The sequence below is a fragment of the Doryrhamphus excisus genome, linkage group LG5, assembly GCF_037039965.1.
Source record: "Doryrhamphus excisus strain RoL-2023G ecotype Guam linkage group LG5, RoL_Dexc_Guam_v1.1, whole genome shotgun sequence".
NCBI classification, from domain to species: Eukaryota; Metazoa; Chordata; class Actinopteri; order Syngnathiformes; family Syngnathidae; genus Doryrhamphus; species Doryrhamphus excisus.
The window spans coordinates 6,012,557-6,038,258 of record NC_136361.1 but is presented as its reverse complement, the minus strand read 5'-3'; the positions used below and the strand labels follow the sequence as shown (position 1 = coordinate 6,038,258).

The 25,702-nt window shown below is 41.6% G+C and overlaps 1 protein-coding gene across 1 annotated transcript in view; it reads right to left on the bottom strand.

Annotated features, from left to right (window-relative positions):
• Nucleotides 1-25,702, bottom strand: part of sspo (SCO-spondin) — a 111,409-nt gene that overhangs the window by 67,472 nt on the left and 18,235 nt on the right. Inside the window, exons 19-62 of the mRNA XM_078790496.1 lie at nucleotides 24,299-24,393; nucleotides 23,964-24,220; nucleotides 23,751-23,885; nucleotides 22,424-22,626; nucleotides 22,170-22,297; nucleotides 20,595-20,704; nucleotides 20,359-20,508; nucleotides 20,108-20,201; nucleotides 19,824-20,033; nucleotides 19,432-19,637; nucleotides 19,233-19,347; nucleotides 18,664-18,785; nucleotides 18,422-18,592; nucleotides 17,934-18,167; nucleotides 17,738-17,860; nucleotides 17,221-17,318; nucleotides 16,801-17,032; nucleotides 16,547-16,699; nucleotides 14,056-14,193; nucleotides 13,140-13,322; nucleotides 12,920-13,070; nucleotides 11,333-11,492; nucleotides 10,403-10,451; nucleotides 10,219-10,323; nucleotides 10,017-10,144; nucleotides 9,278-9,398; nucleotides 9,056-9,183; nucleotides 8,837-8,978; nucleotides 7,335-7,351; nucleotides 7,142-7,298; nucleotides 6,831-7,011; nucleotides 6,679-6,757; nucleotides 5,804-5,825; nucleotides 5,603-5,723; nucleotides 5,309-5,522; nucleotides 5,089-5,230; nucleotides 4,845-5,021; nucleotides 4,150-4,326; nucleotides 2,638-2,715; nucleotides 2,405-2,570; nucleotides 739-881; nucleotides 501-665; nucleotides 236-427; nucleotides 47-169 (exon numbers count right to left, since the gene is read on the bottom strand). Coding sequence (XP_078646622.1) covers nucleotides 47-169; nucleotides 236-427; nucleotides 501-665; nucleotides 739-881; nucleotides 2,405-2,570; nucleotides 2,638-2,715; nucleotides 4,150-4,326; nucleotides 4,845-5,021; nucleotides 5,089-5,230; nucleotides 5,309-5,522; nucleotides 5,603-5,723; nucleotides 5,804-5,825; nucleotides 6,679-6,757; nucleotides 6,831-7,011; nucleotides 7,142-7,298; nucleotides 7,335-7,351; nucleotides 8,837-8,978; nucleotides 9,056-9,183; nucleotides 9,278-9,398; nucleotides 10,017-10,144; nucleotides 10,219-10,323; nucleotides 10,403-10,451; nucleotides 11,333-11,492; nucleotides 12,920-13,070; nucleotides 13,140-13,322; nucleotides 14,056-14,193; nucleotides 16,547-16,699; nucleotides 16,801-17,032; nucleotides 17,221-17,318; nucleotides 17,738-17,860; nucleotides 17,934-18,167; nucleotides 18,422-18,592; nucleotides 18,664-18,785; nucleotides 19,233-19,347; nucleotides 19,432-19,637; nucleotides 19,824-20,033; nucleotides 20,108-20,201; nucleotides 20,359-20,508; nucleotides 20,595-20,704; nucleotides 22,170-22,297; nucleotides 22,424-22,626; nucleotides 23,751-23,885; nucleotides 23,964-24,220; nucleotides 24,299-24,393 — 6,295 coding nt within the window. The remainder of the gene's footprint in view (nucleotides 1-46; nucleotides 170-235; nucleotides 428-500; nucleotides 666-738; nucleotides 882-2,404; nucleotides 2,571-2,637; nucleotides 2,716-4,149; nucleotides 4,327-4,844; nucleotides 5,022-5,088; nucleotides 5,231-5,308; nucleotides 5,523-5,602; nucleotides 5,724-5,803; nucleotides 5,826-6,678; nucleotides 6,758-6,830; nucleotides 7,012-7,141; nucleotides 7,299-7,334; nucleotides 7,352-8,836; nucleotides 8,979-9,055; nucleotides 9,184-9,277; nucleotides 9,399-10,016; nucleotides 10,145-10,218; nucleotides 10,324-10,402; nucleotides 10,452-11,332; nucleotides 11,493-12,919; nucleotides 13,071-13,139; nucleotides 13,323-14,055; nucleotides 14,194-16,546; nucleotides 16,700-16,800; nucleotides 17,033-17,220; nucleotides 17,319-17,737; nucleotides 17,861-17,933; nucleotides 18,168-18,421; nucleotides 18,593-18,663; nucleotides 18,786-19,232; nucleotides 19,348-19,431; nucleotides 19,638-19,823; nucleotides 20,034-20,107; nucleotides 20,202-20,358; nucleotides 20,509-20,594; nucleotides 20,705-22,169; nucleotides 22,298-22,423; nucleotides 22,627-23,750; nucleotides 23,886-23,963; nucleotides 24,221-24,298; nucleotides 24,394-25,702) is intronic.

Here is a 25,702-nt window from a genome sequence, read left to right as displayed (position 1 = left end):
ACCAATGAGCCGCTCAAGAGAGGGTACAAGGTGTGTGTTGACCTACCAGGTGTACATTCTTCACTGCAGTTGTAGGTGAAACTAAGATGCGAGCATGTAGGAGGGCAAGGCTTGACTCTCCCGGCCCGGCAGTCTTCCTCAGACACCAGAACCATCCCACTGACACAACCTGAGCCAATATTACACAGCAATGTCATTCTGTAATGAAACCATTGAAATGAGTTGTAGTATTTACCTGTCTGTGTACCGGTATCTTGGGTGCATGGTTGGCTGTTGCAGCTCTGACTCTGCTGGGTCATGCCCTCACAATCCTTCCCATCATTTTTGGGGGGAGGTGCAGAACAGGCTCTGTTCCTATGCCTGACTCCACCTCCGCATTCAGCATCACACTCTGACCACGGTGTCCACTCTGACCAGTGACCATCAACTACGGGAGAAACGTTAAACAGGCTTGCATGTGCAGACAAGTGAATCCCGGGGAAGATAAAACGGAAATAAACCTGAGCACGGTCGTGGGAAGCAGGCTCGACTGTCGAATTGGGCGCCACCGCAGGATCCTCCAGGTAGGGCTTCCCTCATGATGTCCCTTTGGCGGAATAATGAGCCTAAACCACAAGTAACACTGCACATGCTCCATGATGTCCATGGTGACATGATGCAGTCAACTGGTGAACAAGAGGAAAAAATACTTGAATTCCATGTGAAGTGTTTCCTGTGAGTTACACTTGTATTTTTTACCGCAGTCTTTCTCATCAGAACCATCCGCACAGTCCTTCTGTAGGTCACATCTGCGGTCCAGGTGAACACATTCGCCGCTATTACAAGAGAACTGCGTGGGGGAGCAGGGGCTTGGCACCAGGGGGCTCTGTGTTGGCGTTGGACTGACCGAGGAACCTAATTCATTGGAGTAATGGTAATAGTAATGGTTTAATTTCATTTGAACATGCATCAGATTACAATTGAATGCATCACATAATCAGTTCACAGTTCCACATGTCCATAAGGAGTAGGAAGAAGCAAAGCTTATTCAATCCTATCCCTCCATCTGGTACTTTTACAATCAATAACTGTTACATTTGTTCACTTCCTGCTTTCCTAATATAGTTTAAGTTTGTTATGTATTTATTTTTAATTTTTTTATTTTAATATTTTAAATTTAATTTTTTAATATTAATGTTTTAAATTATTTTTTTAATTTTAATGTTTTAAATTATTTTTTTAATTTTAATGTTTTAAATGGTTGTTTGTCTATATGTGCCCTGTGATTGGCTGGCGACCAGTCCAGGGTGTACCCCGCCTCTCGCCCAAAGACAGCTGGGATAGGCTCCAGCACCCCCCGCGACCCTCGTGAGGAAAAAGCGGTAGAAAATGAATGAATGAATGAATGAATAAATGAATGTTTTAAATTAATTTTTTTAATTTTAATTTTAATTTTAATTTTAATTTTAATTTTAATTTTAATTTTAATTTTAATTTTAATTTTAATTTTAATTTTAATTTTAATTTTAATTTTAATTTTAATTTTAATTTTAATTTTAATTTTAATTTTTTTTGTGACGTACCAAAGTGATATGACCATAATAATGACATAATGGGTCATTCCATAGTTTGATTCCACATACTGAAATGCTATGACGTAGTCCTAGCATATAAGTGTTTCAAATGTACTTTTGCTGTTTGAAGATGAACTATATCAGCAAATTGAAGTATTAGTGATTTTAGAAATAAGGAGTTAGTATGTTCTCTGTAGGCGGCATTATGAATTATCCTTACTGACCTTTTTTGCAGCACATTTAGCGAGTGAAGATTGCTTTTATAGTTATTAGCCCATATTTCCACACAATAAGTAAGATATGGTAGAACCAGAGAGCAATAAAGAGTGTGGAGTGATTTCTGATTGAGAACAAATTTTGCTTTGTTCAATATTGAAATATTTCTGGCCACCTTATGTTGTATATTTGTAATACGAGGTTTCCAGCTCATATTTTCATCTATTGTGATCCCCAGAAATGTATAACTTAATAATAATAACTTAAGTTACATATCTTGATGATGTTTTCTACTGTTTTAAGTAAGTAAGGATCTATATATTGGGCCAATATATTGGGCTGATATTCGCGTTCTTTACTTGAATCGGTATCGGCCGATATGCGCATGGGTTCGCAGATGTTTTTTTCCACCGCATGATTTACAGACAGGCACCCGCCGGGCAGCTTTGTGTTGCCGGAGGACCCAATATTTGTTATCATTATCATTTTTTCATGTAAATTGAGGGAGCAAAAGCAGTATGGGCCCAAGCAAAATCAGCCATCGGCTAAGGGTGATGGAAAAAAATCGGTATCGGCATCGGCCCCAAAAAAAATCAGTCGATCCCTAGTTTTAAGGCCCCATGTGACATACACACGCAGGTTGGTAATGCATACCACAGCGCTCTTCATCGGACCCGTCCAAACAGTCCCGTCGGCCGTCACACACCTGAGCCGAGTCCACACAGCCAAAAGAGCGGCATGTAAACTGGCGTTCCCCGCAAAGTACTCCATCATGAGCGGTGGTGGTGATGATCCACTGGGCTGCAAAGCAGAGGCTCTCTTACTTCAGGGGTTGAATCAAAAACAGCTAATTTGTTTGGTGCCTCACCCTTTGTTGTTTGTAAGCCAGGACCTCCAGGCTGGAAGGATGGAGTGAAGTGCAGTGCGGGCTGACCGGTCGTCCATCCTGGTGGAAAAATCACACATCTTCATCTGACCGTAAGAGCCTATTGGCCAAGTCTTTCACTTGCATTATTTGTTATTATTAGTGTGTTTCCCCCTGAGATCGCCTTTACTTCTGGCGTGGCGCGGAGCAACGAGACAGATTGTTGCTCGTCCTCGTGTACCATACACCCAAGTACAGTTGATCGCCTCACACATTTGTCGATTTCATTTCCCTGCTTTAAAGTGTGGAAATTCAATTCAATTTTCTAGCAGGAAGATTTGATTTTGTAAATAAAACTGAATTTACTGTATGTATTTCATAATAATTAATAATTTAATAATGTATTAAATAATAATTTTAATAAAAAAATGTATTCAATAATGTTTTTTTCATTCAGTAGAACACCAGAAAATAAAAAAAGAAAAAGAAGACCAGTAATGTTACAAAAATAAACATGAAATACTAAAAAGGCAAAGTCATAAGGGTAACAGAAAAAAAATCATTAATTTTAAATATTAAAGTGAAAAAAATGTGTCATGTAAACAAAGAAAACAAAGAATAAAGTTGTATTTTTTGCAAAATTAGGTTGGTAAGATATATTGAATATATTAAAATAATAAAGTTAAATATTATGAGAATAAATGTATAAGGTGAAAGTTGAAACATTTTGAGCACTTAAAAATATGAAAAAAGTAGTGTAAATATTAATAACCTGCTTTCTTTTATATGCTTCAACACAAAGCAAATATTAAATATAAGAAAAAAATGTCTCAGCTGATATATGTGGATTAGTTTAGGAAATGAATTTGGATACCACAAACATTTTAATGTAAAAAAAAGGTATTTTAGGGCTTTTTATGGCTGCTTATATAATTTACACCATTTACTTGGGGTCTTGGAACATAACACAGTTAATAGTGGGAATCGATTGGTGTTTCTACTGCCATTTCTATAGCCATTGGGCTGCACGGTGGATGAATGGTTAGTGCGCAGGCCTCACAGCTAGGAGACCAGAGTTCAATTCCACCCTCAGCCATCTCTGTGTGGAGTTTGCATGTTCTCCTCGTGCATGCGTGGGTTTTCTCCGTGTACTCCGGTTTCCTCCCACATTCCAAAAACATGCTAGGTTAATTGGTGACTCCAAATTGTCCATAGGTATGAATGTGAGTGTGAATGGTTGTTTGTCTATATGTGCCCTGTGATTGGCTGGCCACCAGTCCAGGGTGTACCCCACCTCTCGCCCAAAGACAGCTGGGATAGGCTCCAGCACCCCCACGAACCTCGTGAGGATAAGCGGTAGAAAATGAATGAATGAATTGCCACCACCCCGCTGTTCTCGTTGCTCCGCTCCAGCTATACCTTTTTGACTTGCATTCCTTTTTGTTGGATCTGCAGTGGTCTTTAAACAGTCAGTTTATAGACGATTTTTGTATTTTTGAGTATTAAATATATTACCAGTGCTTGGAGTGGTGGTTTTCCAAAGTCCGGCTTCCCCTGTGACCCCTGGTGTTGCCACACCAGGCAACCCGCCTCGTGGCTTGGTGGTATAGAGACCAGGAACACCGGTTGTACTGTCACCGTGGAAACCTGGTCTTCCGGTGAAAGTGGTCTGATTCTGTAATCCTGGAGAGCCTGGAAAATAGTTGAGGATGAAGTAAGGATGAACCCCAAACATGGATGTGCATCAATGTCGTGAGTCAAAGAAAGAGGAGAAAATTAAATGGCAGACATCACACACTCACCTGTCTCTTTTGGTGTAACGGTACAGCTGCTGCTTTCAAAGGTAGTTGTGTTATTCACTTATTTTGTACTAACTAATAACTTAATGAGCTATTTGTTTCAATGTGCATCAATGTCGTTAGGAAAAGAAAAGGGAGGAGTAAATGAAATGGCAGACTTCACACACTCACCTGTCTCTTTTGGTGTAATGGTACAGCTGCTGCTTTCAAAGGTAGTTGTGTTATTCACTTATTTTGTACTAACTAATAACTTAATGACCTATTTGTTTTACAAAAATATGAACCAAACTAAATGGGGGTGCAAATAAAATTCTGCTTAGAGCCCTGAGATCATGTTATACATCTGCTGCTTCATCCTATCCATATGTTTTTGCAAATCTGAAAGGAACTGGAGCATCCGTCTGTTCTCACCGCAATTCATTTCATCTGAGTGATCTTTGCAATCCAGTCGGCCATCACACAGCACAGAATCAGGAACACATTGTTCACTGTGCTGGCAGGCAAACTGGCCAGGCTGACAGCGCTGTGGTGTCACTTTGCCACCACCGGGGGGAGACAGCGTAACAGTGCTGGGCGTCTGCAGCTCATCTGCGCAAAAAAATTAAAATGTCTCAGAAAAGATACGTAGGGAGGGAAAAGCAATGACTTTGCTCACCTCCTCGGCATCCAAGGATCTCAGCACGCAAGTAGAACGTGTGTCTGAACTCCACAGGGATGATTCGCAGGTAGCGGGCCCTGACCAGCCGACTAAGCCAGCGTGTAACAGGAGTCCTACCTACCATCCGCACCTCAAACACCTGTGCAATCATAACAAAACACCCTTCCAGAAACAATATGCAACCACAGAAATATTACACACTATTATATTGGGATACCTTAGCAGGACTACCAGGCTTGCCATCCTGAGTATAGTTGGTAAAGAGGCCGCTGTGCAAGGCAAAGGCTAATCTGTATTTAGTGAGGTAACCCCACATGCGTTCACTGCCCTGGGTTACGATCCCTGACACCCACGTCGGTTCCAGGAAATCAACCTGAAAGTATGGTTGGGGGTCTGTAGGTAAGGGGCTCCATCCGGGCTCCATAATCTGACTGCAAACACAACACATGAAGCCGACTGACCATTCAATATAAGGTTTAACGTCATGACCAGATGTACATCCATCACTTACATATTAGGGATGATATTCAAGCGGCCGGCATCAGCAGGGTTGTTCTCACGATACGAGGAGGAGCTAAGCTGACCGTAACGAATGCTCCCATCCTCCAGTCCAAGTGCAGAGGAGCAGATACCTACGAGGATGTCATAAGTATACAGGTGGTACACTGAACATACAACACGCCTGAATAATGGATAATAACAAAAAACTTACCACGGTTTCCTGGGCCTCCATCCTGTAAATGTATTACAAAATTATGTCATTATTATGTCACTGTATGGTCATATCACCTTGTACTTCGGTACGTGACAAAAATAAAATTCTTAAAAAATAATTAAATAATAAAAAAAATAAAATAAAAATAAAAATAAAAATAAAAATAAAAATAAAAATAAAAATAAAAATAAAAATAAAAATAAAAATAAAAATAAAAATAAAAATAAAAATAAAAATAAAAATAAAAATAAAAATAAAAATAAAAATAAAAATAAAAATAAAAATAAAAATAAAAATAAAAATACAAATGGAGAAAAAGATGGAGGGGTAGGATTTAATAAGCTTTGCTTCTTCCTACTCCTTTTGGACATGTGGAACTGTGAACTGATTATGTGATGCATTCAATTGTAATCTGATGCATGTTCAAATGAAATTAAACCATTACCATATTACCATTACCAAATATTAGACTGTACACTGAGGGACGAATAAAGGCATATCTTATCTTATGTTACTGTGTTCCTAAAGTCTGGACACACATACATTTGTAGTATGTATGTATATATACATATACAGTACAGGCCAAAAGTTTGGACACACCTTCTCATTCAATGCATATTCTTTATTTTCAAGACTATTTACATTGTAGATTCTCACTGAAAGCATAAAAGCTATGAATGAACATATTTTATATTCCAGTTCCTTCAAAATAGCCACCCTTTGCTCTGATTGCTGCCACCTGAAACAGTTCCTTCTTGTTCAAATAGTTAGTTAGTGACCGAGAATACTTCATATAACTAGTATGTACTGTTACAGATGTACTGTACTGTATATGTAATGATGTAATGTAGGAGTTTGGTACTTGTACTTACTGTAGGTGATAATGAAGGGTGAGTAGTAACACTGCTCCTGGAAGGAGTCCTGATAGGGGCTGGAGTGGGTGTGTAGGGTCTGAACAGAGACGGTACATCAGCAGAATTTAATGCTAAAGGTCAAACCTGCTCTACTTCATTGATGCCCTCACCTGTCAGACTGGGTAGTGATGTTTTCATGGGGATGACAGCCATTTTCATCATCGCCTTGGGGACAGTGAGGAATCCCGTCACAACGTTTTCCTGTGTCAATACAGCCCCCCGGTGGGAGGCAGGAGTACTGAGTAGTGGGGCATATGTACGGACTGGTGGGTGTTGGGTAAGGCCTTGTGCCTGCAATGAGGTCAACGCATATGCTTATGAACTCATTTGATTCTTCATTTCTGGACATTTTAGACGATTTTGACTGATCTTTTACTGTGAAGTTGCTTCGAGAAAAGAAAGAAAAGGTGGAAAATCTCACCGCAGTACATCTCATCTGATCCATCACCGCAATCGTCCACACCGTCACAGATAACTCCTGAAGGTCCTGCTGGCACACAGCGTCCATTTTTACATTGGAGTTCCTTTTCTCTGCAGCTTCCTACTGGCAAGGTGGTTGGTGTGGGCGAGGTTGCCCACTGGTAACCTGAATAGGAAAGAACAAAGTAGACTGCAGTCAGTGATGGGTTACCTATACAGTCGTCCCTCGTTTATCACGATTAATTGGGTCCAGATTTCCATGGTTAGAGCATAAAAAATCTGTTTATGACTTCCTGAATATGGGTTTTAATGTTATTAGAGACCGGTAAACATTAAATAACCCCCCTATAGTCACTTTTACACTCCTATTATTCTTTGTTTACATCACATTGTGCAGGCTACAGGATCACTGCAGGGATATCAAAGACGACTGCCAATTTCTTCTCCAATTTACTTTTTCTAAACTAAATAAAGCGTTTCAAACAGAGTGGGAAAAAGGACAAAGAAGCCAAAAATGTACCACTTCCACACAGAATAAGAGGATAACCCTTTTTTTCACTTGATCTCAGCTATGGCATGTCCGTCTAAGCCACGGCATGTTCACTCGGCTCCACTGGCTCAGTAGCCAGTCTCCATGTAGTGAAAGGAAAATATAATGTAACGTCATGCCTAGTGACCGAGAATACTATCTTCAGGTCAGCTGACTGGTCGCCGGCCAATCACAGGGCACATATAGACAAACAACCATTGACACTCACATTCATACCCATGGACAATTTGGAGTCGCCAATTAACCTAGCATGTTTTTGGAATGTGGGAGGAAAACCGGAGTACCCGGAGAACACCCACGCATGCACGGGGAGAACATGCAAACTCCACACAGAGATAGCCGAGGATGGAATTGAACTCGGGTCTCCTAGCTGTGAGGCCTGCGTGATAACCACACAGTGAAGCCTGGGAAAAAGGACAGAAAAAAGAAGCAAAAAATGTACCACTTCCACACAGAATAAGAGGAGAACCTTAATCTCAGCTATGGCATGTCTGTCTGACCCACAGCATGTTCAGTCAATGGTCATTTATTAATTCATTATTTTCTGAAAAACTGAGATATGGCTTGGGAGCCATATTAGAACCGCAACATAGTGAGGGGCAGTGCCCCCCCAGACTGCATTGTTTTTCTTTTTTTGGAAAAAAGTAGGAGTGACAGTGAAGTGACTCTGTTTTGGGTGCTATTTTAAGGCACTTAAACTACTTAAAGCTTTTTAAAGGGGTGACAAGGATGAAGAGTCTTGAACCAGTCATGATGTGCTATACATATCACTATATTGACAGTTACTATGGTACCCATTATGTCATTGGATGGTCATATCACCTTGTACTTCGGTACGAGGTGCATTATTAAAAAATAAATTATGGAAAATTATGTATTATGGAAAGCAGGAAGGGAACAAATAACAGTTAATGATTGTAAAAGTACCAGATGAAGGGGTAGGATTTAATAAGCTTTGCTTCTTCCTACTCCTTTTGGACATGTGGAACTGTGAACTGATTATGTGATGCATTCAATTATAATCTGATGCATGTTCAAATGAAATTAAACCATTACCATTACCATTTTGGTGAGGATCAGAAACAAGAAGCAGGTACTATATTGTCCCCTTGCATTTAAGGGTGCGAGTACCCGTCATGTACTTACCATCTTCACATCCCATAATCTCAAGACGAAGATAGATGCCATTATGGAAGTCGTGTGGCAGCAGGCGGACAAATTGAGCCGACACCATCCTGTCCAGTTTGATCTCAGCCACGCCTCCTTCGTTGTAGTTACCATGAAACACCTGGAAGGTGCAGATGGTAAAACACAGTCATGACAGTAAATGATAAAATACTACTAACCAACAACTGACGGTCAAACCTTAGCTCTGGGCCATGTATCAGTGACAAGATCTTTGTAAGTGTACCAGTGTCTTCCATCTTGGCTAAACTGCAGGTAGAAACTAGACACATAGGTGCCAAATGCACCACCGCCCTGTGTGAGCACACCTGGAGAAAAGAACAAGAGGAAAGAGTGAGAGGCTTATGAAAGTCTTATTGTATTCATCATGGCTGCCTCTGTGGGGACATGTGATGTGTGTACCAGTGATGTTATACGGTTTCAGCAGGTCAGTCTGTATATAAGGGCTTTGCATGCTGCCACTGTGGCCCTCAGGGGTGCGCTGTGGTAGATCCTTATACTCTTCTGGTTCTGGACTCCAGCCCTGCACATAAACACGGCGCAGAAATAACCTCATGTTAAGCGTTTGTGACCAAAAAAATAATAATAATCATCAATACGGAATTTAAAGAAAATATTTAATGTGGGTTAACGCGCAGGCCTCACAGCGAGGACACCCGAGTTCAATTCCACCCTCGGTCATCTCTGTGTGGAGTTTGCATGGGTTTTCTCCGGGTACTCCGGTTTCCTCCCACATTCCAAAAACATGCTAGGTTCATCGGCGACTCCAAATTGTCCGTAGGTATGAATGTGAGTGTGAATGGTTGTTTGTCTATATGTGCCCTGTGATTGGCTGGCGACCAGTCCAGGATGTACCCTGCCTCTCGTCTGAAGACAGCTGGGATAGGCTCCAGCATGCCCCGTGACCCTTGTGAAGAAACAACAACAAGGGACTCTCCCATGAATGTGTGAGTCTAAATTATGTCATATTTATGTCTTATATGTCTACTATATTGAGTAATACGAGTGTACAGTAATAGTTACTATGGGGTGTTATCTCAAAGCCCGTACTGAGGAATCCTATTTTTAACTTATTCACTTATTAATGATCATAACTGATACATATTTGTACAAACAAATATCTGTGATATACATATAGTACCTGGAGGTCTCTGTGGGGGTCCCAGCCGTGAAGGCGAGCAGCCTCAGGGGGGTGACCGATTTGCTGAGAGGAAGCCTGAAAACTAGAAGGTGGCAGAAACTGAACACCCAAAGGAGACCAGCACTCTTCTGAAAAATAAAATGAAAATAAACGATGAATACAGAAACAGAATGTGCTTGATACGTCAGATGCAGTTACTGACCACCAGGAGGCAGTGGGTAGGTCGGAATGAAGGGAGTGATTCCTTCTCCTGGCTTGGAGGTGGTAGTGTAGGGGCTGGTTGTCGCTGAGGAGGTTTCATTGCTTTCTGTGGTTTTATAATTCACAATCACATTCATAATCTTTCAATATATTGCAAAATAATACCTAATAAATGGTAACTTTACCTTGACAGTAGCAACATGTGTCTCCCTCTCCGGGCACAAGACTCTGACCCTACACTCAAAAAATAAACGTTTAGCCTCAACAACAAAAAATCTACGCAACAGTTTCCATTAGTCTTTCTTAGTTATGACAACTTAATTTGAAATTGCTTTGAGCCAACAAACAATATTGCATTACACAAATTAGCTTTTCCTCTTCACTCAAAGCTTATTTTAAGTAATGCTTACTGAATAATTGTTGTCATAGGGACAAGTTTTTAAGTTCGTAACTCAAAGAAATATGTTAAGTCAACTGACTTAATCATTTTATTCAAAGTAGTTTAATTTGTTGTCTACTTAATTATAATAACAATGCACACTTTTTAAGTAGCAGTAACTTAATATATATATACTATATATATGTGTGTGTGTATATATTATGTTACCAAGCTAATTTTATTAAGTCATGGCAACTTGAGTTTTGTTTTAAGCTTACCAACAATAAAATTCGAGTGTATATGACATTCTAAATTAAGTTCATGTAATAGCCAACATTATTATTTGAACATAACTTAAAAAATAAAGTTAGCAACTTAGAAAGTTTATCTAAATCAGTTAATTAGATTTTTTACATTGCATTCATGTATAAAATCAAGTGGTGTCAACAGATACTCTGAATTACTTTTTAGAGTGTATGCAAGCACAAATGTGCACAATTAACAACACAATTCTTAGCACAAAAATAGAAGAAAACAATGAGATTGTGTTTAAAGTAGATGTAGAGATGTTGTTTACTTAGTACCACAATTGTGGTTTAAATTGAATTCCCCATTTTAGGACAGCCATATTATAATTGGGTACTATTCAAAGTTGTAGGAGTGTTGCTGACACTGACACAATGGTTTCTTATGGGTTAAATGTTTAAGTCCTATTAACAAGATGGTGTTTTCCAACCTGCGGGCATCCGGTGACGGCGAATGGGCAGTAGGGAGAGCACTGCACGGTGAGGTTGGGCAGACAATGACACAAGTGACAATGGTCGGCTCTCCATCGGTCTCCTACGGCGTGGGACTGACCTTGGTACTCGCACTCATCACAGGGGTCAGTTTGACATCTGTGGACACACAAATACGGAAAAGACATGCAAGAGTGACAGGATATCGTTGCTCAAAATGATAATTCCATGTGTGATAACAGGGGTCTCAAACACGTGGCCCGCAGGACACTAGTTTGAGGCCCCCGCCTGTGATATGAAAGTTTAATGTTAGTGCGGCCCGCGCAAATTTGATATGGATGCTGTATGGTATCATGTACCCAGAAAAAATTATTACGTTTGATTCATGTTCATGTTAAAGGTTAAATAACTGTTAATAGTTATCCTCCCTATCCGTGTGGAAGTGGTAAGTTTTTGGCTATTTAAGTTTAAAGGAAATAACTTGAAGGCTACCGTTTAGGTCGCTAGCTCTCTAGTTTGCGAGTTAGCATGTGTCTCAAGACCCTGCAGTTGCGCAATATGTTGTAAATAAAAAGAGTATAAATGTGACTATAGTCGTGTTTTGTCATGTCTACAGGGCTCTAATAATGCTTTGTTCATTTTAATCTGAAAAAAATAATTTGTCTACCCACCAACTATATGTGGTTTCTTAAGTTTTTATTATTTGCCTTTTTATTATTATTATTATATTTATTTATTACTGATTGATTGATTTTCTTTATTCTTGCTTATTTATTTTTCATCTTATTTTGTGCAGAAAATAAAAATTAAGATATTTGAGAACAGTGGAATGTTTTATCAGAGCTTTTATTTTACAAATAATTTTTTTTTTTCTGTTTTTAATAAATGCGTTTTTTATTTTTTTGGAAAACCTGATGCGGCCCAGCCTTGCCCAAACCCTAGCTCCAGTGGCCCCCAGGTAAATTGAGTTTGACACCCCTGGTTTATAACAATAGTTGTGGTGGGATGTTATTATGACCACTAAAATACTGTGTTTCCCGTACATTTATTTATTTGTGTTTGTCTCGCCAACAATAAATTCGGACCACCTTAGACCTCACCCTGACTGGGCTAAAAAGGAAAAGACAGAGATGAGGATGCTGAGTTTCTCATTGAGAGTGACCAGGATGGATAGGATCAAGAAGGAGTACATCAGAGTGATATTACATGTTAGAGGCCTTGGAGATAAAGTCAGAGAGGCCAGACTGAGATGGTTCGGAGGAGAGATAGTGAATAGATAGGTAGAGATAGGGAGGAGGTTTATGGATGTAGTGAAGGAGGACATGAGGGTAGTTGGTGTGAGAGAGAGTGATGCAGAAGACATGGATGGATGAGATTGATTTGCTGTGGCGGAAAAGCTGAACGAGAAAGAAGAAGCAGACCCCACCCTCACTCATAATGATAGGACGTTGTTACAACTCTGTAACTATGCAACCCAATGCCACAGATACATTACAGACCTGTGAGAAACACTGCAATACTGTATATACTAACCCTGACAAAAATAGCAACATAAACATAAAGTATACAAAAATAAGGTTACACACCGACGTGCTTTCCGGTAGATTCCTCTGCATGTTCTCCCATCTCCATTGTTGGTCGGGTTGTTGGGACTCCGGAATGACCACTGGACACTTTGAACACCGCAGGGCCCCAAACACTCCCCCCACTCAGACCACGATGACCACCCACAGTGCACTAAGCGTGTTCAGACGTGATATGTTGGTTCATGACGTTTTTGTTGAAACACATCGGAACAGAACTCACCAGAACAGTCCGGGTTGGGCTGGCACCTCTGAGGTCTTCCTTTCTCACAAATACAAATCTCACAGTCCACCTTCATCTGCTGACCTGGCCGGTAGCGCACACCTGCCGCTTCACATACACACTCTTCTGGTGTCACACACTGATGGGTGTGGCTCATTACCTGGCCTTCTGGACACCAGCAACCTGGAGGGATACAGGTGCATCTAAAGCCATTACAATCATGATGGACGTGTATTGTGCTTTACAGTAGATTGTATAGGACTCATTTAATTTAAGGTGAATTTGACCGCGTAGACCTCACAACTAGGAGACCTGAGTTCAATTCCACCCTCGGCCATCTCTGTGTGGAGTTTGCATGTTCTCCCCGTGCATGAGTGGGTTTTCTCTGGGTACTCCGGTTTCCTCCCACATTCCCAAAACATGCTAGGTTAATTGGCGACTCCAAATTGTCCATAGGTATGAATGTGAGTGTGAATGGTTGTTTGTCTATATGTATGTGCCCTGTGATTGGCTGGCCACCAGTCCAGGGTGACACCCCGCCTCTCGCCCGAAGACAGCTGGGATAGGCTCCAGCACCCCCGTGACCCTCGTGAGGAAAAAGCGGCAGAAAATGAATGAATGTTTTTTATGCGGGCTGCACGGCAGTCGAGTGGTTACCGCGTAGACCTCACAGCTAGGAGACCTGAGTTCAATCCCACCCTTGGCCATCTCTGTGTGGAGTTTGCATGTTCTCCCTGTGCATGCATGGGTTTTCTCCGGGTACTCCGGTTTCCACATTCCAAAAACATGCTAGGTTAATTGGCGACTGTGAATGGTTGTTTGTCTATATGTGCCCTGTGATTGACTGGCGACCAGTCAGCCAATCCCTCGTGAGGATAAGCGGTAGAAAATGAACGAATGAATGAATGAATTTGACCTGAGAAGCAGGGTGCTGTGGGGTCACAGGTCGTCCCGCTGCTGATGTGGGCACAGGACACTGGGCAGGGAGCGCAGCTGTGTCTCACTTGGCCTGTTGGGCAGCTGCTGTTGGAACATCCATCCTCGGGACAAGGCTCTGAAATGGAACCAAACAGGTGATAAATCTTATCGGTGCAAAACTCAATCTTTTCATTGTTTTTGTTTTTGTACACAAAATACAGTTATGTGGGAACCAATGGAAGTCAGCCCCAAATGAGGAGCATCTGAGGTCTAGTCTAAGTGTAGCCTTGGATCTGTACTAACCGCTCAGACTAGATCTTTCCTACCCAGTGTACTTAAGACCTCTGTAATATTTGGCAATATTACAAAGCAAGCCATTTTTAGCGCAAGACAAAGAAAAATGTACCTTTTCATTCCAGCAACTTTCTTCCTGGCTTCCTGCTCATGTCTTAAGACGGATAATATAAATAAGTTCATGCTCCAAAGACTAAATAGGACAGCTCTCGTCTGAGGGCTTGGTGCAGGATCAGAAGTATTTAGAAGATTTAGAGGATACTGTAAATACTTCGGAGGGCTCACAGCAAGAATCTTATTTATGCCTTAAATCTCTTATTGTATTTTACTATATTGGGTAATACAAGTATACAGGTGAACATAGGGGTGTTATATCATACCTACAGGGCTCTAATATATTTAGGAGGACGTAAATAGACGTTAAAAGAGGGATTACTGTAATATAGTGTATGTTAATAAATCATATAAATACTTCGGATCCTTTACCAAAAACTAGATAGGACAGCTCCAGTCTGATAGAATAATAGAGGATTCAAAAACTACATATGACAGCTCCAGTCTGAGGGAATGGTAAAGGATCTAAAGTATTTACAGGCTCTAGAGAACAAATTGATTAATTGATTCATCAATTAATAGTTGCAGGTCTAGCTATCTGTTGTTAAAGACGTCATATTTTATAGTACTTCAAGAGAACTAATACTAGTGTTAGACAAAGACAAAAAATTTAATTTCCATCAACTGTCTTCTGGACATCCTGCCCATGTCGTTAAAGACAGATATCATATAGTTCATGCTCAAAGACTAGATAGGACAGCTCTATTCTGAGAGAATGGCAGAGGATACAAAGTACTTTGAATTGTCTAGAAATCCTTCAGACTAGAGATGTCCAATTGGTCTTTGAACATGAACTGATGATCTCTGTACTAGATTTTTTTGTTTTTTTTATTAAAAAACAAAGCAAAAACTTGGTTGGGTGAATGGGTTTGTGGTTAGTTTTAGGTCAGGTCAAGATGGGTTGGTTGGTGGATTGATTGATTGCATGATTGATTGATAGATTTACTGGCTGAATTATTGATTTATTGATTGGGACACTTAGATTCAGTTCTAAAGCTCGCCCCATTTTCCAATCCCACTCAAGTTACCAAACATGGTTCCAAGCCCAAAACAGGGATACAAAACTTTCAGCACTTTCAACACCTCAGCAACTGCAGAAGAAGGAGGAACTCATATTGTTCATTTCAGAAAAAAACATTTTTTTGGAATAATATTAAACAATATTTTTTATTTTTTGCTGTTCTAAATAACCTGAAACTTTCTGAATTTTGATGTAATTTTCAGGAATTGTCGGTAATGGGAGATATGAAAAAACTGATTAGATGTTGGAGGGTGATCCGAATCAGTCTGGATCCAGGAATTTTTTTAATGGATTCTTTAACATTGCGACCATTTGCACCCATTTTTGGCATTTGTGCATATAACTCCACATAGAATGGTCACTTGTTTGGTACATTTAGCTTTGCCGCTACATTGTGCTTTCATGCTAGATGTTAGCATGCTACCCTTAACATGCTAATATGAGCATAGTAACATTTTTTGACCATTTTCACAGGTAGACACTGTTATGCTAGGTATTAGCATGCTAATGCCAGCATGTTAGCATTGCTAGCACGCTAACAGGCATACTAACATTTTGCGATTTTCATATGAACATATGAACAATATGAACATAAGCAGACACTTTCTATCATACTATGTGTTAGCATGCTAACATTAGCATCTTAGCATGCTAACATAATTAATATTAACATTTTAAACATTTTCAGTGGTAAGCACCGACAAAATTAAGCACTATTATTCTAGGGTTAGCATTGCTAACGTTAGCATCCTAGCATGCTAACATAATTAATACTAACATTTTAAATATTTTCAGTGGTAAGCACCAACAAAATTAAGCACTATTATTATAGGGTTAGCATGCTAACGTTAGCATGTTAGCATTCTTTAGGTCTTCAAACCCTTCAATGGTATGTTTTCATGGTCAAGGATTCTAAATATGTTCTAAAATAAAATAATGATGGCCTAATATTTATGATGTAACTCATAATATGGAGGAAACTATGGGTCTGCTCTCGCCAAGTGCTGTTCTAGTTTTCTCAAATAACCCAATAACCCAACAACAAATAAAAGGCTCTCACTGATTTCCATGTTGAGGTTAGATGATCCTCGGAGCTGGGAGCAGTCTCGGCCTCCATTTCGAGGAGGGATACAACCTCTGTGTCGGACCTGGACTCCGCCACAACCACTGGAACAATTTGACCAGGTCACCCATGGGAGCCACTGCCCATCAACTAGTTAAAAGAAAAACCTTTAAGCCCCTTTTTATGACAAGATACTAAATAGTACAGTAGTTTGTGTTTTAATGTTCCTTAAGCATATTCCTCATCCATACCAGGGCAAGTGGTGTTAAAGCACTGCTGCTTCTGGACATCCTGACCCCGGCAGTGGTGCAGAAGGTCTCCTGAAGGACATGATCTTTGTCTGCTCATGGAGCCCGTACCACAGGAGGTGCTACAGGGGCTCCAAGGACCCCAGGAGCTCCAGCTTCTACACCCTTGCTCGTCCGTAGGTCCTTCAAGTGGTGCAAATGAGGAGTCCGGGCAGTCCGCCACACCATTACACACCTGGATAAGAACAAAATAAGGAACTTGGTCATTGGATTTCGAGGTACTGTACACTGAAGTTCAGAAGTACTTGGAACAGGGCAGTTTTCCAAATACAAGCTTTTATGATGTGACTGAAGTGAAGACTTTCAGGTTTAATTTAATGCTTTTCTTGCATAGAGAAAAAAAACAAACAAATCAGCACCTACCATGTTGAAATGGATACAGGACCCATCCAGACAGGTGAATTCAGGACAGGCAACAGTGGTGTTCCTACCACCAGGGGGCAGTGGCGTCACATGTTTCCCTGAAGCATCACAAACTTAAGTACTAGCCATCAGTTTCACTTTTACACTCCTCAGTACCACCCAGTATTAGGGCCACGTTGAAAAATAAAATAATAGTCTAATAATAATAAATTAGAAAATTTACAATAATAAATTTGTAAATTTGCGAGAAATAAAGTTGCACATTTATAAGAAAAAAAATTGTAAATATATGAGTCCGAAAGTCCGAAATTTAAGAAAAAAAGTTGTAATATTTTGAGAATAATGTTGCAAATTAATGAGAAAAAACGTACAAAATTTACAAAAATAACGTATATTTTAATATTAATTTCATTTTAATAATTTCAGACTTTATTCTCAAAATCTCAGATTTTTTGTCAATGTGGCGCTAATATTTCTTTGTACACTTCAGATTATAGGGAATCTTGAGAAAACTCACCACAAACCAACTCATCGTCCCCCTTGGGACAGTCGGGCATACCGTTGCACACCTTGGACATGTTGACGCAGGTTCGATTATCACAGGAGAAGCTGTCAGGGCAGGGTGGTATTCGGGCGGAGCCTAACCATCAACAGTGTTCTCGGGTTGATCTTTGCAGCCAGATGACAAACTGTGAGATTCGTTATGGACTCACCACAGTTGTCTATGCTTTCGTCCGAGGCATCTCTGCAGTCTGGGTGTCCATCACAAAGCTGCTGGTATCGTACGCACTGGTCCCCGCTCAGGCAGGACACCTGACCGGGACCGCAGAGCGATGGACACGGATGCTCGTCACTGCCATCCAAACAGTCCGTCTCGCCATCACAGTGCCAAGCCTGAGGCACGCACTGCCCACCGGTGGCGCATTCAAACTCGTAGGACCAACAAGCTGTAGAAGCAGTGCAGGGCGGGGGCGGGTGTTTTATGTTAATAATGAGTAAAAATAGAAAATGAGAACATTGCAATTGTTTTCTTGTATTTTTCTGTGTTATCTCATATCATAGTGTTGATACTCAATACAATAATTAACCATAAATAACCCCCAGGGCCTCACTTTGGACACCCCTTCTCTAATAATATGCCTCTCGCAGTTATTATACACATTCGTTTTATACACTAAGAACAATCTTGGCTCTTGGCTACCTGAACTAGGCAAAGTAGGGGTCATAGGGGAAGGAGGCGGGGTTATGAATGAGTAGCAGTTGGATTTGTTCTCGTCTTCTCCAGTCGGGCAATCTTCCGTTCCATCGCAAAGCGTCATTATGGCAACACATGTACCGTCGCGACAGGCAAACTGGTTGGGGCCGCATGTTACTGTAAAAAAAAAACGTGTTTCAGGATGTTTTAGGCATACAATGAAATATTTTAATACGATAACATTTTACCTTTGCTGGGACAGACAGCTTCATCTGCTCCTGATGGGCAGTCTTGATGTCCGTCGCACACTTTGGCTGCAGCGACACACTGGTCCCCTGGGCATTGAAATTCTGTGTGTGCGCAGACACATCTAAGAAGCAACAACATGTGATGATGAAAAAGGCATGAGGTATTACATTCGGGCAACGCTTTTGTGGACGCTGCAATGACGTCAGCATCCCTGTGGGCTTTGGGTCCTTTGGCTCCCTCCGGTGAACAGAGGCAGCATTGCAGTGCCATGCAGCATTTTCTTTGCTCTATGCTCCACTGTTTAAATGGTTTTGGTATATTTCTGAGGTATAAGGTTTGAGTATTAAGTTGCTGTGTGATGAGTTTATTTTTATTTTTTTGTAAGATGAAACCGTGAGTCTGACACCGTGAGTTTTTTCATAGCTTGTGATTGGCTCCTGTCAAATGAAGAGTTGACTGGTCCTCACGGCCTCGATAACGGCACAGTATAATGATATAATATGTTATGATGTCGGCACATGGAAACTGGATTTTACGGTAGGTTTCATTGAATTGATTAAAAACCTACCCCCTTTCATCGCTGAGGTCTCCGCAGTCATCGTGGCCATCACAGCGATGGAGGTAAAGAATACAGCGTCCTCCAGCACATAGGAACTCCCCTTCATCACACACCACACCGCAGTCTGGGCCAGGAAATTGATCACAGAGTAAATAAAAACACAGTTGGACCACACTTGAATCAGTTTTTAGTGTACTAGCTGGATGACCTTGCTCATCAGAACCATCAGCAAAGCCACAGTCCAGCCGTCCATCACACACACGGTTGGCTGAGAGACATTTCCCGGTGGCGCACTGAAATTCCCCTACTGGGCACAAAGGTACAGGAGTGTGGGGTGGACAGAACTCCTCATCTGATTGGTCAGTGCAGTCTGGGTGGCCATCGCAACGCAATGCCAGGTTCAGACATGGTCCACTGCAAGATGATGGGGATTCACTTTATTACCTGCAAGTCTTCATACTATAAAGGAGACTGATTCACATGAACAAAGACTTTCAATGTTCAAGACCCTGAATTTCTTGGTATTGGATCGATACCAAAAATAGCAGTTTTTGGTAGAGTTGCTACAGTTGCTGATTTGTAACGTGATCGCGGTCTCACCCTGGCGTACTGGTACAGCGGAATTGTTCCGAAGAGCATGTAAACGGGCAAATTTCATCAGAGCCGTCGCTGCAGTCATCTTCATTGTCGCACACCCACTGAGAGGGGATGCAGCGCCCGCTGGCACAGGAAAACTCTGACTCCAAACACGGAGGTGCGGGAGGAGGGCAAGCCACGCCATCGCATTGCCACTTGCCATCTTCACAAGAACTGCAGAAAGGCCACTGATTCATCTCTGTGTGTACTCTGTGTATACTTTTTGTCAAAAATGTCCCTGAACTCACCAGTTCTGGCAATGCTGAGTGATTGTAGTTCCGGGTGGAAACATGGAGCCCTCCCATTCACATGGACAGTGAGTGGAAACAACACAGCTGTCACCTATAGAGTAAAAAAAATAATAATAATAATAATTCAGCTGCTATTGAAAGCCAAGCAGAAAAAAACACAGTGAGGTCATATTTTTTTATGTGACTGTCACATGACAACCACTCCAAAATGTTTCTCTAACTTCTTATGTTATGTCTATCCATCTTACCATGTCTGACAGTACCAGCAGGGCAGAAGCATCCCTCCACACAGGAGAGGAGGTCACACTGTGAGTGTGGACTCGGCTGCACACTCGGACATGAACGTGAGCAAGCTGGACCGCACGGGTCGTACACGAGTCCATTTTCACACTGCAGGGCTGAGGAGTGGGGGAGATCGAGGAGTAAGACAAATAAAGTAGCACCCGACGGTTGGGTTTGAAGGAGGAGTAAAAGACCGGCTTACGACAGAGCTCCTGGGACCTCCAGCGGATGTAAACTCCTCTGCGGTTACACTCCTCAGCGTAGGTGGCAATGGCGGTGCACAGGCACTCACAGTCGCCACCAGAGTCACAGCTAAATAGGGTTCAAAGATCAAACCAAAACAAATGATTTAACATTAATTTGGACAAAAATACAATAAAAATATATGACTGGTCAATAACTGTTTTATTTAACAATGTCACAGAACAATGCAGGTGCTTTTGAAATACTTATTGTCGCACAAATGTATTAATTAATCTATATTATTGTCAATATGTTTTTCAGAGGGCTGCACGGTGATTGTGTGGTTAGCGCGCAGGCCACACAGCTAGGAGACCCGAGTTCGATTCCACCCTCGGCCATCTCTGTGTGGAGTTTGCATGTTCTCCCCGTGCATGCATGGGTTTTCTATTTAGCCAGTGCTGCACAGTGGACGAGTGGTTAGCGCACAGGCCACACAGCTAGGCAACCCGAATTCGATCCCACCTTCGGACGTCTCTGTGTGGAGTTTGCATGTTCTCCCCATGCATGCGTGGGTTTTCCAGTTACTTCCTCCCACATTCCAAAAACATGCTAGGTTAATTGGCAACTCCAAATTGTCCATAGGTATGAATGTGAGTGTGAATGGTTGTTTGTCTATATGTGCCCTGTGATTGGCTGGCCAGTCCAGGTTGTACCCCGCCTCTCGCCCGAAGACAGCTGGGATAGGCTCCAGCACCTCCGAGACCCTCGTGAGGACAAGCAGTAGAAAATTAATGAATGAATGAATGTTTTTGAGAACAAAGAAACCACTAATGTTATGATAATGTATAATAAAGTAAATAATATCATAATAACGCAATATTTCCTTTTTTAGGTCATCTCATATGAATCACATATGAAGTTTGAGTATGTATTTTCTCATAGGCAAATCAGACACATCTGTGAAACATTTGCAGCATTTCTAATATGTTGTAAATACAGGCTTTTCATTTCTTTTGTGATGACTTTCTGTGAACGCACACAATTTTGTGCAGTTCTGTTCATATTTACTTTGCTAACCAAACGTCTCAGTGAGTGTCAACTGTTGGGATGAAGGCTTTCGAGGTGTGTTTTTTTTTGTTTGTTTTTTTTTCCCAGATGGGTAAAACTGAGTCGGGTTGATATGTTTAAGGTAAAGGCAAGTTTGTTTTGTTGCCTTTTAAGTTGCTACTATAATTCTCAGGGCATTCAGTCGACCCCAACGGGACTGTTCGGGTTGCCTCTCATTCGAGCAGGCTTCATCGCTTCATGTTCAAAGACGAGGTGGGAGCAGGATGGGCTGTCAATTAACTTATTCATTCATTCATTTTCTACCGCTTATCCTCACAAGGGTTGCAGGGGCTGCTGGAGCCTATCCCAATTGACTTCGGGCGAGAGGCGGGGTACACCCTGGACTGGTCGCCAGCCAATCACGGGGCAAATGAACTTATGTTGTACGACATTTCACAATATTCCAAAATAATTGAAACCATCAAGACGTTTCTCAGCAAAAAAACAATCCAAGCAATACAGCGTGTGTAAGAAAATTGTTACTCACCCACAAGCATCAAAGACACACCAGTCGTAATACTGCTGGAAGGGCACCTCAAGGTGACAGGAAGAAAAGAGCTCCTGCGTCAAGATGCCGCACCTTTTCCTGGCCCACGGCACTCTGTGGGCGTTTATCTGAATAAAACATTTTATACTCTTATAGATCTTTATTGTTACTTACTTCATTGATATTATACATGAAAAGTGGTATCCCTTTAGAATACGTATGTATGTACCCATACAGTATGTGAAGAAACTCACAATGCAGGGGTCTCGCAGCTCCTGGTCAGCTACATCAGGGCAGGAAGGGCTGACCTTCCAAGAATTCCCAAATAACTCAGCAGTAGATTCCACAATACCCTGTCGCGTGGTGAAGTCGTTCTCTGTGTCGCCATCAAAGTTACCACACAGGCCTCCGACTTTCCCCCGCAAGTGCGCTGCCAGGCGTACATACACACGCATACCTGCAAGCAATATCAAGAATCTAGGGTCCACCTGTCTAGGGTCCACCCCTCGCCAGGGGTGACTGGCGAGGATAGGAATTAAAGGTAACTAATTGCTGTTATCGTATACAACATGTCTACCCGCTGATTATGACGCCATAAGTAAACCATAGCCAACAGTAATATTAAAAGGCATGAATGGTTAACATGGGCAGCATAGGAGAGTTCGGGCCCCCTAAAATGACCCCTAAATTGTTCTTGAGTCCCCCTAAATATTTTTTTAGATTTTTTTATTTTATTATTATTATTTTTGACTAATCCAATGTCCAAGAGGTGTTATTGGAAAAGGGGGTATGGACACCATGGCAAAAATAATCATAATATTTTAAAAATTGCTTTTCATGTATTTTGTTTTTATTATCCAGCACCAGTGGCGTCATTAGGCCTATTTTAGGGTTGCTTCAGTCCCCCTAAAATGTTCTTAAGCCTCCCTAAATAATTTGATATTTTGTATAGATTTTTTTATTTTTTATAGATTTTTTTTACAAAAAAATCGGACAAATTTCATATAATATGGCAAAAGCAGGCTAATAAGCAAGCCAATAAGCAGACGAATACTATTATTAGTAGTAATAATCAGAAGAAAAATATGATGGTAGTAGTAATAATAGGCTAATTAATAATATAATAATGATTATTATATAATTGATCACTGTCCACTGGACAGAATGGTTGCAGAGCTTGAGCAGTGGTTTTGCAGTGTGTATTGTGTGTACTTGTGTACATTTGATGGTGGCCTAAAACAATTGAGTATGTCTACTAAATCTGTCCAAAAGTAGGAAAGTTATATTCTGGTTCTTGTTCCTTATTTGTTTTTATTGATTTTTTTTTTTTTTTTTTTTTTGGGGGGGGGGGGGTTGATTTTTTTTGAATGTCTACTACATTCATTCATATCCTGCGCATCTCCAGGGGGGTAAGCACCCCCTGTCCTCAGAACTTAGTGATGCCCCTGCTGTAACCCTTTAAGCTGAGAAGTCGGTGGGGGTACGAAGGGGTAAGGGTCTTGCACCACCTGGTAACAAGGGTTTTAACAGCAAGGAGGGCCTGTGTATATGTGTTTAGACTTTTTTGTGTGGGAGTCATACCTCCATCCCACAGCAGAGTGACCCCAAGTCTGGAGGAGAGTGATACAAACATGCCCATCGTTTCCAAAGTCAGACCACTCCCACTGTAGGTCTTGGGTAGAATCACTGGCATTCCATTAACTGTCACCGCTTTTCCTAAATCACACATACATACAAGAAGGTGACTTCATTACAACACAGTCGTATGGACTCATACAGAAGAGTGTCTCCTACCTCTCAGCAGGTGTATGACGGTGTTCCCCAGGCTGAGGGTGACCGACTTTGTGCACGTGACCCCGCTGCTTCCGCAGGGCACATTCTCAGCTGTGACACTGAACAAACCACTGGTTTCCCTCGCCAGCACATACTGGCAGTCGCCCAAGAAAGAAAAGTAGCGGCCATCAAACGTCACGTAATGAGGGTCTCCCGTCGCCACGCACATGCCAGCACAGGCCGACTGGCTGCAGTGCCAATGACGCTCCTTACATACACTGCCAGAGTCCATCAAATACAAGCATAGTTGACATAAGGATACATTTACAGTAATGGCTTGGACAATGTGACACTACCATGTGTTGCAGTCCTTAATGATGGTATCGTTGCTGTAGTATAGGCGGCCATTATGGTGACATGGGCACTCTGCCGGGAGGACACACTGATCACCCTGGACAACAACAGCACAGCAACACATTCACAAAAAGTGACGGACATGCACAAAATAGGTAATAGAGTACTCTATCTGATCGGTTCTGTACAAGAAAGTCATCCAAAATGTATACAACTGGTATTTCAAACACAGCAAGTACAATGACAATATATAATACTATATGACAATATATTGCGATCAACTAATTAAGTTATGGCTGCACGGCGGTAGAGTGGTTAGCGCGCAGACCTCACAGCTAGGAGACTAGGGTTCAATTCCACCCTCGGCCATCTCTGTGTGGAGTTTGCATGTTCTCCCCGTGCATGCGTGGGTTTTCTCCAGGTACTCCGGTTTCCTCCCACATTCCAAAAACATGCTAGGTTAATTGGCGACTCCAAATTGTCCATAGGTATGAATGTGAGTGTGAATGGTTGTTTGTCTATATGTGCCCTGTGATTGGCTGGAAACCAGTCCAGGGTGTACCCTGCCTTACCCATAGACATCTGGGGTAGGCTCCAGCACCCTCCGCAACCCTCGTGAGGATAAGCAGAAGAAAATGAATTAATTAATTAATGTTTTTTAATGCGGGTTGCATGGCGATCGAGTGGTTAGCACGCAGACCTCACAGCTAGGAGACCACGGTTCAATTCCACCCTCGGCTATCTCTGTGTGGAGTTTGCATGTTCTCCCTGTGCATGCGTGGGTTTTCTCCGGGTACTCCGGTTTCCTCCCACATTCCAAAAACATGCTAGGTTAATTGGCGACTTCAAATTGTCCATAGGTATGAATGTGAGTGTGAATGGTTGTTTGTCTATATGTGCCCTGTGATTGGCTGGCGACCAGTCCATGGTGTACCTCGTCTCTTGCCCAAAGACAGCTGGGATAGGCTCTAGCACCCCCCGCGACCCTCGTGAGGATAAGCCGTAGAAAATGAATGAATAATTAAGTTACAGTCCAGCCCTCTGTGTATATGGTACCAGCCCCGCCTCCCCCCACAGAGAGAAAGAGACTGCATGACTGACGACAGGGCAATTTTCCCATTCCTAAATCTTGGAAAAACAATATTTTACTACCCAATACAGGGTATTTTAGCTTGTTTGATGAGCTTATATTGGTTATACTGACCCAATATGGCCGTTACCCCCTCGTGACAGCTTTTTTTAGTTCCTTCTTTGCCTCTGTTCCGGTGTCCATGCCCTTATTTTATAATTACTTCCTTTCTTGTTCCCTTCCGTTTTCTCTATCCTGGCTCATTTCACGCACCTGTCTCTAATTTCACACTCCCTATTTATAATTCAGGTGTGTACTCTTTCTTTTGTGGTTTCAT